Below are 16,160 nucleotides of genomic sequence, written 5' to 3' on the forward strand. Positions count from 1 at the left end.
AAGACATGTGACCGAACCCTGAATATTGAGTGATTCTGCCACCTGCTGGAAAATCAACAACAGTTCACCGCGCAGGGTGTTTCCAGAAGGTCAACGACTGTCATTTCTGCCAGACATCAAAAGCCACACCTATAACGAACAGAGCCATATGCCGACATGTTTTGCTGGATGCTTTTTTATACAAGTTCTCATGTGGCAAGGTCCATCCAGTGCCTATGACCCTGATAACCAAAATGTGTTACGGTGTGGTTAAAAGTTTTTATTTAAAAAATTGTTTGTGTGTGATCAGTGCATTTTTGTTTGCAACCTAACTGATCGTAAGTAGGCAGCGCGCTCCAAGTAAGTAAATAAAAATGCATAAAAACACCGGGGAAAAAAAGAAGAAAAGTTCTAAAAATTGTTGACACACTGTTGGCTATATGGGTTAAAAATAAAATTAAACCAATCGTTTACACACAATATGGAACTTGACTCTTATTCTCAAGGATTACAGAAATACCTGACCCGGAAGTACTTCTTTCCATTTGCTTGTTTCACTTTGTCGGGTTAAGGGGGGGACTCAGCGCCAATGGTATTCGCCCTCTGCGATATACTAAGACTGAGTTATCAGCCCAAAGGCCATCAAACACCGTTTCAATTTGAGGTATATAATCTCCTCTATCTGACTCGTTTTGTTATCTTTCATGTCTGCATTTTACGTCTCTCATACCTTAGTTGTGAGGTCGGCATACAAAATCATAGAGACATTGGATTGAATGACTGACAACCTGTCAGTCCGGCGAAGTTCACTACAGCCGACGTTATCACCTAGGCCTGGTTTTTCCAAAGTTATCTTCCTGGAAATCACGTATCGAATAGGATGATATAGATATAAATAGAATGAATTGAATTCGTGTTTCCATTCAAGTTCATTATTCCTTCTTCCTATTCGTTTGATATGCATTCGATCTCACCCGGTAGTCAACCAGCGGTAGAAGAAATCCAGGTAGATAACGTTGGAAAAACCGGACCGTAAACGTATTGAGACCGGACCGTAAACGTATTGAGAAGTAACTTAGTTAATCGATCACGTTTTCTGTGCTGATTTGGAAAAGTGAGAGAACCATGGCACTTTCTGAATGTATTTTTGCTATGGCATGAATAACAATGTCTGCCAGCATCGCATTTCATTTTTCCATACCTGCATAATACAATAGGAAGTGTTTCATTTGTTGACTCTCAATATTGTACTAAGCCAACATTTCGGTTTATCCAGCCCGTGGTCAAGTGCCATCTGTCAGTGCAATCTGTAAATCTAATGGCATTTTGTTCCGGGCTGTGTTTTAGATGAGAGATCTTTGTCAATGGGTGTCAGCCGGCTGGATATTTTTTACAGAAGGCTTCTCCTCACCAAGCTTTTCATCCAAGGTTGGGGAAAGCCTGATGACTTGAAAAGGTAGCCTAACATATCCTCAGTGTTATTGCACAGATAGTTACATCTTTAGATTATTATTATTGACAGTGTTTATAAACCACCCTTAATTTTTCACAGAATATTTGAGTTCCGGAAAATCATCGGCAATAGGGAGAAGTGTAAGGAACTGGTACCTAAGGACTATCCAGTGTTTATTGACAAGGTAACTCTCTCTGCCTTAAATGTGAATTCAGAAAAAAAAAAATCTGAATTAATTTAAAGGTATTTTGGTATTAACACTCACAGTGCCTTTCTACTTTTGACCGGTAGCCTAATAAGCAGTTTCACATTTGTGTGATAATTTGATTGTCATTGACCGCGTTCTGGCATATACAACCCTATTGAAGGCATGAGCCATTTACAAGTAGCAAACTGGGTGGGACTTCCAGCTTAATTGGCTGATTCCTCCTAATGACCCGGTTGGTCATGTAAGCACAACTCGAATGTGGTCATCAGGAGGAGTCAGTCAGGTAATTATACCAAAATGTTAATGTTTCAATGTTACCCTAGAGAGTGTGGGCAGTGACCTCAATGGCACTGCCCAGACTGGAACAGATACTGTAATGCCATGGATAAACAGATAAAATGTATTTCCATCGACAAACTATGGCATTACAGAACATACTTTCAAACAAATGGAATGCACAGTTTAAGAGTGAAATATCATAGCATTTTTTGCTGTTGTCTTTAGGTTGAAGATCAGTCTGACTGCAGAATCCACAATGGGTATTTCATATCTCCCCTTGAACACATTGTCCCTGGCATCTTGCCAACAGAGTCCGTCAAAGCCCGGTAATGGAAATAACTAGAAAAACATTATGAGTTAAATCACATAAAGATTGGCATATAGTAATAATAGTTGTTTAATAACTGCTAACATAGACATGTTAGGACACATTAATTATAATGTTGTGCTTGGTTAGGACACCTATGTGGATCTTGAACCTGGTTTTTGTTTTAAAGGTTCCAATTTATAGTTCCAAAGAAGTGGAATAAGCACAAGCCAGTATGTATTCACTTGGCTGGGACTGGCGATCATGTAAGTTATGTTACGTACCAAGTTTTACTTGGGAAATTATGTTCATAATATTAATTGCACTGGCATGGTAGCTACATCTGTCCATCAAATGCAAGAACTCTCCCAATCTAAACTGCACAAAACATTGTATCAGCTAGATATATTTTTTTGTTATGCACAGCATATGCAGTAATACTAAAACAAAATGGGTTCATGGCTTCATTTTGTTCTGTTCACACTTATTTTTCAGTTCTTCTGGAGGCGGCGTACACTTATGGCCCGACCCATGATAAAAGAGGCAGGAATGGCATCACTCCTTCTGGAAAACCCTTATTATATCCTTTTACTTTCAACTCTGTTTAGAAGAAAGTTGGGACACTGCGTAAAATGCAAATAAAAATAGAATGCAATGTTGTTCAAATCATGTATCCCTATATTTAACTGAAAATAGTACAAAGGCCACATATCAAATGTTGAAACTGTGAAACGTTATTGGTTTTGGAAAAATACATGCCCATTTTGAATTTGATGCCAGCATGATGATCCCTCTCCTCTTTAGCTTGGAGGACACGGTGTCCATGAATCCTGAAAATCTTACATTTTGAATCGTCAGACCACAGGACAGTTTTCCACTACGCCTTAGTCCATCTTAAATGAGTTTGGGCCCAGAGAAGGCGCGGGCGTTTCTGGATGTTATTTATATATGGTTTCTTCTTTGCATGGTAGAGCTTTAACTTGCATTTATGGATGCAGCGACATGCTGTGTTCACAGACAATGCTTCCTGAGCCCATGCAGTGATTTCCACTACAGAATCGTGTCTGTTTTTAAAGCAGTGCCGCCTGAAGACCATGGCCATCCAGCATTGGTTTTCGCCTTTGACCCTTGCATACAGAGATTTCTCCAGATTCTCTGAATTGTGTGTCGTAGATGATGAAATCCCCAAACTCTTTGCAATTTTACATTGTTATACATTATTCCTGAATTGTGGCAGTATTTCCCGCACAGTCTTTCACAGAGTGAAAGTCTTTCCCCATCTTTCCCCATCGCAGCGCAGTCTTTCACAGAGTGAAAGTCTTTCCCCATCTTTCCCCATCGCAGCGCAGTCTTTCACAGAGTGAAAGTCTTTCCCCATCTTTCCCCATCGCAGCGCAGTCTTTCACAGAGTGAAAGTCTTTCCCCATCTTTCCCCATCGCAGCGCAGTCTTTCACAGAGTGAAAGTCTTTCCCCATCTTTCCCCATCGCAGCGCAGTCTTTCACAGAGTGAAAGTCTTTCCCCATCTTTCCCCATCGCAGCGCAGTCTTTCACAGAGTGAAAGTCTTTCCCCATCTTTCCCCATCGCAGCGCAGTCTTTCACAGAGTGAAAGTCTTTCCCCATCTTTCCCCATCGCAGCGCAGTCTTTCCCCATCCTCAATTCTGACAGACCCATGCTTTCTGAAATTATCTTTTTAATTCCCAGTCATGTTACTGACCTGTTGCCAATTGACCTAATTAGTTGTGTGATATTCCACCAGGTTTAGTTTCTTAGCATTACACATCTTTTCCAGTCTTTTGTTGCCGCTGTCCCAGATTTTTTGAAACGTGTTGCTGGCATCAAATTTAAAGTGAGCATGTTTCTTTCCAAGAAACAGTAACATTTCTCAGTTTCAACATTTGATATGTTGTCTTGGTGCTATTCTCCATTGAGTATAAAGTATAAATGCGAATTTGCATATCACTGCATTCTGTTTTCTTAAGATTTTACACAGCGTCCCAACTATTTTGGAAACGGGGTTGTAGAAGGTTTGTTAATAATTGGTACTGTGATGGACTTTGCACTGTAAAAAGGAAAAAAATGCATTCCTTAACTGTGGTCATTTACATGGCTACCGGAAACCAAAAGAACAAGTGTAAGTCGTTTCCGTAACTTTCTTAGACATCTTTGTTTAAGTCGCATTGCTTTGTTATGATTTGTCCTTTATTGTCTGTGCTTGCTGTTTGTCCAGTCGTTCTAGTCTGAGGAATGTGTCAGACCTCTTTGTGATGGGAGGCGCACTGATCCTAGAGTCTGCAGTGCTGCTACATTGGCTAGAGAGGGAGGGCTACGGGCCCCTCTGCATGACAGGAATCTCGATGGGAGGCCATGTGAGCACCACTATATGACCAAACATAGATGTCAATGTACTGTCAACTCCTTCCTAAAGGGGACAGATTAATCAATGGAGGCTCTGTCTCATCTTGTCACAGATGGCATCATTAGCTGTAACCAACTGGCCAAAACCCATACCTCTGATTCCCTGTCTCTCTTGGACCACCGCTTCCAATGTTTTTACCACAGTAAGCATTCCTTTATCCATCAACAATTCATCAAGAACATTTATCAGAATGGAAATGGTGTAATTTAAATAAAATAGGCAAAATAAGATAGGCAAATCAGAAAAACTGCCCAAAGTTGTTACGCGTAGTACTCTGATGAAATATGGCATGCTTTGTGTTCTACAGGGTGTTTTGAGCAAAGCTGTGAACTGGAGGGAACTGGAGAAGCAGTATGCCATGCACTCAGTGTACGAGCAAGAAATTATCAGACTGTTGGAGTACTGTGGGGTATGCCATACAAAGCCATTACACAACGATAGGCCTACATATAGTACTATATAGTATGTTTTATGCTTTGAGATAATATTGTCAATGAAACCACGTTTCCCAAAAACGTTGGGTCACTGTTTAAAATATAAAAACAGAATGCAGTGATGTGGAAATCATTAAAACCCTATATTATCTATAAGAAAAGTACAAAGACAACATATCAAATGTTGAAACTGAGAAATTTTATTGTTTTTAGAAAAATATATGCCCACTTTGAATTTGATGCCAGCAACACGTGACACAAAATCTGGGACAGAGGCAACAAAAGACTGGAAACAGTGTGTTATGTTAAAAAGGAAACCTGGTGGAATAACACACAATTAATTAGGTCAATTGGCAACAGGTCAGTAACATGACTGGGTATCAAAAGATCATTCCAGAGAGGATGTGTCTTTCAGAAGTAAAGATGGGGAGGGGTTCACCACTCTGTGAAATACTTCGCAGGCAAATAATGCAACAGTTTAGGAATAATGTTTGGGGATTTCATCGTCTACGGTACATATTATTCATTAAATGTTTCAGCGAATCCGGGAAAATCTCTGTACGCAAGGGACGAGGCCGAAAACCAATATGGGATGGTCGTGATCTTCCGGCCCTCAGACGGCAATGCATTAAAAACAGACACGATTCTGTAATGGGAATCATTATCTGTGAACACAGTACGTCCAAAAAGCATTATCTGTGAACACAATACGTCCAAAAAGCATTATCTGTGAACACAGCACGTCCAAAAAGCATTATCTGTGAACACAGTACGTTAAAACTACCATGCAAAGAAGAAATCATACATAAACAACATCCAGAAACGGCAGTGCCTTCTCTGGGCTTGAGCTCATTGTACATGCACCGAGACAAAGTGGAAAATTGTCCTGTGGTCTGATGAATCAAAATTTTAGATTATTTTCAGGAATCATGGACGCCGCGTCCTAACACTCTACAATTATGGCTTAGGGTGATGGACCATCCGGCTTGTTATCAGCGATGCCAAAACCCAATGCCAAACCCCATTCTGCACATATTACAACATCATGGCTCCGTAGAAAAAGAGTCTGGGTGCTAAACTGGTGGGTCTGCACCCACTACTATTTTCAATTAAATTTAGGGATAAATGATTTGCATCAAGTGTCCCAACTTTTTTGGAAACAGGATTGTAAATGTATTTGATTGATCCGTTTTAAAAGTTGTTAAAATGAATTACTTCGTTTTGCATCATGCCTGAGAACATCCCTAAATAGCTGTGTATCACATCCCCTCGTGCCGTTTTGCTTAAATAATTGGTTCATTGTTGTTTCAGTCAACAGCTTTATTATACATTTGTTTATTCTTAATTTCAGGTTGATTCTTTCAAAATGGGTCAGGAGTTTATAAAAAACTCACTTGACAGTCTTTCTGGTTTTGATCTCTCCACCGACCTCCTGAATCTGCATGGTCCTGAGAGAGACAACATGAGGCTTTGTTCCTCTGCCCTGCACTCCCGTGCTGCAGGAGGAACTAATGGACCGGACCTGTTGATTGGACAAGATCATAATCATGGACTAGACCAGATGATCTCTTCTGTGAGCAGTGGCGGACCTCATGTGAACATGATGCGCACTAACATCAGCCAGGGTGGGCCGCAGCGCAAGTCCATCCACACTGAGTCTCAGGACTTCATGAAGGGTGTCATGGACGAGTGCACACACATCGCTAACTTCTCAGGTGAGTGTTTTCAGATTGTTATTAGGACTGAAGGAAGTAGACCTTCCTACACAATTGGCCGGGTTTAGGTGACGCTATCTCTGCAGTATGCCGATAAACTTTTCTATGCACAATTATTTTTGGAATTGCAGGCTTTAAGTTTGCACATTGCTTGCACTGCTTGAAGCCTAGAATGACAGCGGCTCGTGGTATCTGCGTGATTTGTATGAGATTTGACAACGTTGTTGACCGCACTGGACCCATCAAATCTCGTCTCAACATGTCTATCAACATTTCATTGACGTATCTTTTTTTAAATAGATTGATGTTAGTGGAACAACTCCGGTTCCTCATGATGAGCTATCATATTCTAGCAAAACACTACAGTTGGCATTCCTCATGCTTGTTCAATTATTCTAGATCTTTCTAATTTTCCTACTGTATGTTTTCTTTTTTAATGTCACAGTCCAGTACTGTACATATAGATGAAATGCCTTATTTCATGTTTATTGTAATTCTTATAAACAAGAATAGGCTTTATTGTAATTTTTTTTGTTTGAACAAGCTGAGTAGTTTAAACTACCCCTGTTTTATTTTTTGTGATTTTTCAAATGTTACAATTCCAACTGATAGCCAATTACAAAATGCAGTAAAAAAAAATGAGCTTAACTTTCACTACTACTAGCTTAAAATATCCAAAACCACTCTGGAGACTATCTTTAGAGGACTCTCAGCAGCTCGTACTGAACAAATGTCAGCAACTAGGTATCCTCAAGCACCTATACATTTTTCTTGATATGGGGTGGATTGTGCCTTTGTTTGGAAAACGCATCCCTGGCACAACTTCCTTACAATATTTATTTTAAAGGAATGGTTCACCCAAAAAAATTTGTTTATTTATATTTTATATTTCTATGTTTTAATGTTTATGTCAAAGTGCACTAGTTTGATGTATTTAGCTGTTGAATTAGTTTTGTGCCTTCCAGGGAACAGTTCCTCTGAACCCCTTAGTAGAGTTTGCCTTTGGCATTGGTCTTTATCTGCAGTGTCCTCAAATCCTTGAAGCGCATCTTGCGTTTGACTGAATTGCGTAACACTCAAGTCTTGCTGTCTTTGTTTGGTAGTGCCAGTGGATCCAAGTCTAATCATTGTGGTACAGGCAAAGGAAGACGCTTATATTCCACGCACAGGTGTGCGCAGTCTACAAGAGATCTGGCCAGGCTGTGAGGTGCGCTATCTTAATGGGGGCCACATTAGTGCCTACCTCTTTAAACAGCGAGTTTTTCGGTGAGTTAGTGGTAAATCAGTTTCACAAAAATCAAAATGTCTGTTGTCTATGTATAATATTCTGAATTACTTGGTATCTGTTTGTCTTACAGGCAGGCCATCTATGATGCCTACAACCGGTTTCTTCAAAAGTATTGCAAAACTTAGCCAGAAACTCATCCTCACAGCAAAAGGGTGCCATTTTCTAATATGTAAATAATTTAAAAGTATGCAGTAGAATATAAAGATCTCAAAGAAATTATGAAACATTACAATATAATTGTGGTGCTATGAAAACTAGATCAATGGGAAAAAAGAATATATTTGTATTGTATGGATAAATATCTTCAACACCTCAAATGATCCCATGTGTCCTTCTCAAAATCCTGCCTCATCTAACATACATGTTGTTGCCTTCACCCAATATTCCATGAATGTAGACTGTCAAGAGGTAATCTAAAGTTGCCTCAGACTATCCTACAACATTCATCACATATTGCCTGACCACTCAAACAGAACTGTTTAACTGCTCTATCAACCTCTAAATAGATTTATTTAGACTGCAATAACCAAAGTAATTGGTGGTTACATACAAACTATCTAATCAGAGTATCAAAGCCAATTACAAATTTGAAGAAAAAAAAACTGCTTAACCCACGTTTGTTCGGGCTCTAGGCCATCTATTTGCCTTCTGGGCCAATTCAGAATGGTTTGAATGTGCCCACATTCCAGAAATCATTGGAGAAGGAGTCCACATCCAGATTAATTGTGGTGTTTGATAGAAGCAATGGATTTGAGTAACCAGGCAACCTCATATACACAAAAGTGAATATTTTTGTCAATATTTGCGTATATTTTGTCATGTGACAACAGTGAAGATATGACACTTAACTATAATGTAAAGTAATGAGTGTACAGCTTATAAGTGTACATTTGCTGTCCCCTCAAAATAACACAACACACAGCCATTCATGTCTAAACCGCTGGCAAAAGTGAGTACACCCCTAAGTGAAAATGTCCATAAGAAGCTATAAGAAGCTTGCCAAGACCCTGAAACTGAGCTGCAGCACGGTGGCCAAGAGCATACAGCGGTTTAACAGGACAGGTTCCACTAACAACAGGCCTCGCCATGGTCGACCAAAGAAGTTGAGTGCACATATTCAGCGTCATATCCAGAGGTTGTCTTTGGGAAATAGACGTATGAATGCTACCAGCATGGTCTTGTATGGTCTTGGCCACCATGCTGCAGCTCAGTTTCAGGGTCTTGGCAATCTTATTATAGCCTAGGCCATCTTTATGTAGAGCAACTATTCTTTTTTTCAGATCCTCAGGAGAGTTCTTTGTCTTGAGGTGCCATGTTGAACTTCCAGTGACCAGTATGAGGGAGTGTGAGAGCGATGACACCAAATTTAACACACCTGCTCCCCATTCACACCTGAGACCTTGTAACACTAGTCACATGACACCGGGGAGGGAAAATGGCTGATTGGGCCAAATTTGGACATTTTAATTTAGGGGTGTACTCACTTTTGTTGCCAGCAGTTTAGACATTAATGGCTGTGTTGAGTTATTTTGAGGGGACAGCAAATTTCCACTATTATACAAGCTGTACACTCACTACTTTACATTGTAGCAAAGTGTCATTTCTTCAGCGTTGTCACATGAAAAGATATACTCAAATATTTACAAAAATGTGAGGGGTGTACTCACTTTTGTGAGAGACTGTACGTCCCTCAAACCTTTCCCTTCCCACATCATTCAGAATATTGTTGATACTGCCCTGGTCTAAAATTGACACCAGTAACTTGTAACCATTTTCTAGGCAGGGAAAGTGTATCAGTATTAAGAGTTAACCCTATGTTAATAGTACAGTATATAGTATTATACAGCTCCCTCATCAACCAAACTAGTTTTATAATTGTTAATACCTTTGAATATTCTGACCAAAGATATAGTTGTGCTCCATCTGTTTAACTCTGAAATAAAAAAAATGTCATGCTGAGATTGGCTTGTCTGTTTTTCATTGTGGAATGTTCGTGTAGATCCTGAATGTTCTGTGCATGTTAAATCTAAGATTTGTATTGTACTACTAGTATAAAAACAAGCAAAACTTACCGGTAGACATTTGCAGTTTTCTACAAAATGAATCAGAGTAACTGACATGCCCCATTTAAACTTTCTAGCCGATCTGTCTATAACTTTGCATTGATTTATAATCTCATTATACTTACTTCAGACACTTGCAGTACAGTCCCACCCTAAGCCATCCTGGAGTAGCTAGTCCTATTCGGTAAGGGAAGGAGCGGAGGATACAAGATGCTGTGTTATTGTTTAGAGATTTTACACAGTGCCTCTTCAATGAGCAATTTGTAGTACTGCGTTGATACAGACTTTATCCTATAGTTCCCCTGTGGTAATCCAACCCAGAACCTTGGGATTGCGAGCACCATACTGTACCAACCAAGCTACGGCTGGAATAATAACTGGCAAGCTATTTAGCTTTTATATTACCCTGTTGTTTACCTGAATAGTAGACAAATGGCAAGGAGACATTGTTGGTATTACAGGTTAGCATGTAGAAAAATAATTCGCTAAAATGTCCACTTTTCCAATGTTTCTATTAGATGCCAGCCAAATGATGGACAGATATCATCAGCCAGAAACTAAAGGAGATATTCCAAGAATGATGGTGTTATAACAAAAATAAGACAAACTGGATGGAAAATGGTGAAAACACAACAAAAATGTACCTGTAAAGATATCTACATGAACCTGATACAGACAATGGTGCCATCTAATTTTCTATTAATTATATTTTGAAAGAAGGAAAATAAATATTTTAGGCATATGATAGCTTTAATGTCTTAATTATGTTTTTTGTAATATTTCCCTAATAATAACAAAATCGAACTAACACAGTACAGAAATATATGTGTGAAGGTAAAATTAGATGTGGAATATCATGGACTTGAAGAGGTACAAACCCTTTTGGGTACTCTAAGAAACAATATTAGCATGCCTGAACTACTCTGAAAAAAGACTCTGCAATGTGTGATTTCTCTGGTCTTAAAACAGAATCGAGAAAGTAAATATAAAGACGCAGTCCATGGGAGGCCGATATGTTTTGATGCCATGCTGGGATACCAAAAGAGATGCAAAGGAAGTTACGTAATTATCGGCAGGGACTTTTATTTTGAACCTAGATATGTTAATATTATCGACACAAGGGGCGTTACCGGAAGCATAGATATGACGTGTTATAGTACCAGCGTCACTTAGTTATTACTTTGTTATGTACATCAGCTGATCTAGCCATGAAGACGATCATCTGCAACAATTGCGGTCGATAACACCCGACTGCATCAACATCAATTATCAGATGTTTTTTTCGAAATGAGCTAACGAATGGAGGATCTTATTAGTTCTTCCAACACCACTGGTTTTACTTACATTTTCAGTTGCCTGCGCTACATTTGTTTTCCTGTGCGGTCAGGGCCCAGATACCTGGCAAGCTAAGCTAATTCTCACGTCTCGTTTGCTAGCAATAAAGATGCTTGTATGTAATTAACGTTTTCTTCTACCGAAACAATTTGTGAAAATGGTGGACACTGACAACAACTAGTTGGTCATAAAGGTGTCGGGAAGAGCATTTACTTGTGTGTTTACCCTGGTAAAGTAGTTAGCTTTGTGATTAAGACTGGTAGTCCAAGCAACCTTACTTCTATAAAATTGCATTGAGTGAGAACTGCTACAGTCGAGTAGGCTAAGTCAACTTGAAGACACCAATGAAAAGATACGGGTTCTGACCCTGCAATTTAAACCCCTAACTATAGTAACCCTCTTACAGTGTAAGATGTGGTTAAAATTATTTTTCTTGCTGCTGTACTTTTTGGTGTTATTTGTTTTGGCCCGATTTTTTGAAGCTGTTGTCTGGTATGAAACTGGCCTTTTTGCCACCCAATTGGTTGATCCTGTAACACTGAGTTTTAAAAAGCTGAAAACAATTCTAGAATGTCGAGGACTGGGATACTCTGGGCTTGCAGAGAAGAGAGATGTCAGAGAATTGGTCAAAAATTCAGGTAACAAACGTGCACAAGTTCCTAGAAACAGGGACAAAGTTTTCTTAATACCAGGTGTTGCGATCAGCTAGTACTCCTTGTGTACTTTTTTATGTTTCTTTATTCCCCTAGGTGACCTGATGCAAGGAGAGTTATACTCAGCCATCAATAATGAAAAGGAGCAAGCTGAGTCCAAGTCTGAGTCAAGTACTACCTTTAGTGGCGAGATGCACTTTTATGAGCTGGTGGAGGACACCAAAGATGGCATTTGGTTGGTCCAGGTAGGTGGATATTGTTTAATTGCAATGTTCTTCATTGCAAAGCCTGCAGGCTACTAGTGGCCTTCAGTGCGGCCCATGACGTGTCCCCATTGCATTATTTTTGTATTTTTGGCTAAATAAGACTGATGTCTTATCCACCAATGTCTTATCTCCATTTGAAAATTAGTGAAGAACACTGCTTTATTGATTACACCCTTTATTAAGCGTCTTCCAAAAGTAATACAGAAGCTTAGATAGTACCTCCCAAGTTTTAACATAAAATGTCAGCTTTTTTAGATGGAAGAATTTTGAACATTGAAACTTTTGTTAAATGACTGTAACTTTGTTTCCTCAATGTTGGATTTGTTTCCTATGCAGAATAATGAATATCGAGAAGGAGACACTGACGTTAACATATCTTCTTTGCGCAGGTAATTGCCCAAGATCGAGATGCTCTGTTGAGCAAAGCCAACTGGGTTAAAATGGTCCAAAAGGTTTCTCAGTTTGGGATTCGGACTGGGACTTTTAACTGCTCCAATGACTCAAGGTAAACTGGATGGATACATAATGTAAACTGCATAACACTTCATTATATTTTAGTGCATGGTAATTTTTCAAGTTGCACTCTGGTTTTATAATAAGCATTTTAGTAGCTGATGATCATTTTATCTGTTTCAGGTATTGTCGTAAAAGGGGTTGGATGAAATCCACACTTATAATGTCTGTGCCCCAGACATATTCTTCAAAAGGAAAGGTTATGCTCAAAGAGTACAGTGGCAGACGCATTGAGATAGAGCACATCTTCAAGTGGATGACTGCACATGTAGCATCCCGTATAAAAACTATCAGTGTTTCTCAACAGCTTGTTGAAGAGTGGCACCCAAGTGAGAAGCACCCAGTAAAGATGTTCCTATTTGCCAAGCTTGCCCAACCCCCAGCCTTTTTCTCAGCTCTCAGTGTAAAATTTACAGGTCGGATCGAGTTCATCTTTGTAGATGTTCGAACCTGGGACAATATAACCTCTTTGGAAGAGATGGGTGTGCAACAGATGCCCTCATACATCCTAAAAATGCCAGAGGGCATCTACAAATATGGGAACAGCACAGGAGAGTTCATCTCCCTACAGGCCATGGACAATTTTCTTCGTTCAGTTCAGCCAGAGGTCAATGATCTGTTTGTGCTGAGTTTAGTGATGGTCAACCTCATGGCCTGGATGGACCTGTTCATAACACAGGGTGCTACTATCAAGCGCTTTGTAGTTCTCATCAGCACGCTGGGGACCTATAACTCTCTGCTCATTATCTCCTGGTTGCCCATTCTGGGGTTTCTGCAGTTGCCATATCTGGAGAGCTTTTATGACTACAGCCTCAAGCTTTTGCGTTATGCAGACACCACCACCATTGCCTCCTGGGTGAGGACTGACTGGACCTTCTACTCTTCCCACCCTGCCTTATTCCTTAGCACATACCTGGCGCATGGGCTGCTCATTGACTACTTTGAGAAGAAGAGGAGGTGCAACAATGACGAAGAGAACCCCAATAACTTGGAGTGGCTGTCTAGCCTCTGGGACTGGTACACCAGCTACTTGGTCCATCCAATAACCTCCTTTCATAATTTCCCCAATGAGTCGGACTGGGACGACGACCCAAATTTCCTTCTGGAGAGGTTGGCTTTCCCTGATCTATGGCTTCACCCACTAATCCCCATCGATTACATCAACAACCTTCCAACGTGGAGGTTTAAATGCACACTGGTCTGTCAAGCAAACTCAGACGGGAACGGTGTAGGAGATCGGGAATGCGACACAAAAAACACTACAGGAGGATGGACCGGAGAAACAAAAAATGAGCATGAAGAACATGGCTATGTTATGGAGACACACTGTGCCTCTGATTTGTGTTGTCCTGCGGGAAGTAGAGAGGATCTGCCATGCGTTAAAAGGGAAGAGCAACAGCAGCAGGCGGATTGGTCCCAATGGCCCGATGACATGATCCACTGCACCGAGTGTGTTGTGTGTCTGGAGAACTTTGAGACTGACTGCATCATCATGGGGCTGCCTTGTGCGCATGTGTTCCACCAGCAGTGCATTGTGATCTGGTTAGCTGGTGGACGGCACTGTTGCCCGGTGTGCAGGTGGCCATCCTACAAGAAGAAGCCAGTTAGATCATCTGACCCTGGCCTGGATCAACCCGAACAGCAGGAATAGTAGAATGTTTGTCTGCAAACCTGCATCCAGTCCTGCACTTAACTTATATACATTGTTGATGTGTCAATTGTCAGTCCATAGATTCTTGTATAGCTGGTTTTCATTTTATTTTGTATTAGTGCAAAACAAACCTACACACAAATAGGGTCAATCAGTCAGAGGGGAAAATAATCTTCCAATATGGTTATTCTCATAAATAATAGCTTTATAAGAAAGTGGTGACTCAATCTGCCTTTTTTCAGTAGATAAATATGCATTTACAATATGTCATTTGGAGACCTCTAAATGGTCTTAATGGTTTGCCCTCACCCCTGAAGAAATGCAACATTCAGAGAAAGAGTTTTGTAACTCTTAGGACATAACTCAAAGATGGTATAACGAAGTGAGAAAGATCTTATCTCTTAGCACAATTTTGTCTATCAAAATGTTCTTATTTATTCATTATCAATCTGATATGAAGTTGCTTCAATACTTAAGAACTCTTTTGGTTATTCAAAAAAAGTTGTGGGCCAAGATATGGGCCTGGAAGCCAGGACATTTCTGATATATTTTGAAATCTATATTTCAGGCATGTGATTTGGTTTTTATAGTATGTAAGAACCTAACAATGAAATAACATTTTCTAACTTAATTCCATTAGTGCATTCTCTTACCCTGCAGCACCAGCAAGTTTTGTTGTTCGAAATGGAATGACCCTTGAAATGGTTTGCTATGCAGCTCCGTGGCTGACTTAAGTTTTCATGTGTCGTTGGAGCATGTCAATGCCTCTTATCTGTGTTTGTTAACGGATTAACATTTATTTATGGGTATCCCAACAAATCAATTCACTTATTTTTATCATCAGTGTTGGAGTTTGAAAAGAGAATTGGAATTGTTGACATGTAACATGTTACTCATTTAAATAAATGTTTTCATATGGAATTTCTTGTCAGTTGGTATTTGCCAGATTGCTCATTCCTTAGCCCAAAAAAACAAGTACAGGGCTGCATCTCAAATCACATACTAAGTACTACAATTACGTACTTCACAGGTGAAGTACATACTGTTTAGTATATACAGTGGGGAGAACAAGTATTTGATACACTGCTGATTTTCCAGGTTTTCCCACTTACAAAGCATGTAGAAGTCTGTAATTTTTATCATAGGTATTCTTCAACTGTGAGTGATGGAATCTAAAACAAAAATCCAGAAAATCACATTGTATTATTTTTAAGTAAATTAATTGGCATTTTATTGCATGGCAAGTATTTAATACATCAGAAAAGCAGAATTTAATATTTGGTACAGAAACCTTTGTTTGCAATTACAAAGTTCATACGTTTCCTGTAGTTCTTGACCAGGTTTTGCACACACTGCAGCAGGGATTTTGGCCCACTCCTCCATACAGACCTTCTCCAGATCCTTCAGGTTTTGGGGCTGTCGCAGGGCAATACAGACTTTCAGCTCCCTCCAAAGATTTTCTATTGGGTTCAGGTCTTGAGACTGGCTAGGTCAATCCAGGACCTTGAGATGCTTCTTAGGGAGCCACTCCTTAGTTGCCCTGGCTGTGTGTTTCGGGTCGTTGTCATGCAGGAAGATCCAGCCAGGACCCATCTT

The 16,160-nt window shown here is 39.9% G+C and overlaps 2 protein-coding genes across 2 annotated transcripts; both read left to right on the forward strand.

Moving 5' to 3' along the window:
- The first annotated feature begins 536 nt into the window (after positions 1–536).
- abhd18 (abhydrolase domain containing 18) lies at positions 537–8,993 on the forward strand. Its single transcript, XM_010898510.3, has 13 exons — positions 537–643; positions 1,327–1,435; positions 1,532–1,616; positions 2,145–2,245; positions 2,417–2,492; positions 2,722–2,806; positions 4,334–4,361; positions 4,458–4,596; positions 4,699–4,788; positions 4,954–5,055; positions 6,432–6,795; positions 7,899–8,061; positions 8,154–8,993. The coding sequence occupies exons 2-13, from the start codon at positions 1,344–1,346 to the stop codon at positions 8,206–8,208; spliced, it is 1,380 nt and encodes a 459-aa protein (XP_010896812.1). The 5' UTR covers positions 537–643; positions 1,327–1,343; the 3' UTR covers positions 8,209–8,993.
- A 2,313-nt stretch (positions 8,994–11,306) lies between these two features.
- rnf103 (ring finger protein 103) lies at positions 11,307–15,485 on the forward strand. Its single transcript, XM_010898525.4, has 4 exons — positions 11,307–12,119; positions 12,231–12,379; positions 12,790–12,905; positions 13,037–15,485. The coding sequence occupies exons 1-4, from the start codon at positions 11,894–11,896 to the stop codon at positions 14,562–14,564; spliced, it is 2,019 nt and encodes a 672-aa protein (XP_010896827.1). The 5' UTR covers positions 11,307–11,893; the 3' UTR covers positions 14,565–15,485.
- Positions 15,486–16,160: the final 675 nt, after the last annotated feature.

This window comes from Esox lucius, chromosome 4 (assembly GCF_011004845.1).
Source record: "Esox lucius isolate fEsoLuc1 chromosome 4, fEsoLuc1.pri, whole genome shotgun sequence".
NCBI lineage: Eukaryota > Metazoa > Chordata > Actinopteri > Esociformes > Esocidae > Esox > Esox lucius.

What these genes read in the sequence shown, in the direction of transcription:
- rnf103 (XM_010898525.4), top strand. Translation starts at nt 11,894, where the DNA reads ATGTGGTTAAAATTATTTTTCTTGCTGCTGTACTTTTTGGTGTTATTT. An exon ending in AGAATTGGTCAAAAATTCAG is followed by an intron (nt 12,120 to 12,230) that starts GTAACAAACGTG and finishes TTATTCCCCTAG; the next exon opens with GTGACCTGATGCAAGGAGAG. An exon ending in AACTGCTCCAATGACTCAAG is followed by an intron (nt 12,906 to 13,036) that starts GTAAACTGGATG and finishes TATCTGTTTCAG; the next exon opens with GTATTGTCGTAAAAGGGGTT.
- abhd18 (XM_010898510.3), top strand. Translation starts at nt 1,344, where the DNA reads ATGGGTGTCAGCCGGCTGGATATTTTTTACAGAAGGCTTCTCCTCACC. An exon ending in ACAGAGTCCGTCAAAGCCCG is followed by an intron (nt 2,246 to 2,416) that starts GTAATGGAAATA and finishes TTTGTTTTAAAG; the next exon opens with GTTCCAATTTATAGTTCCAA. An exon ending in GAATCTCGATGGGAGGCCAT is followed by an intron (nt 4,597 to 4,698) that starts GTGAGCACCACT and finishes ATCTTGTCACAG; the next exon opens with ATGGCATCATTAGCTGTAAC.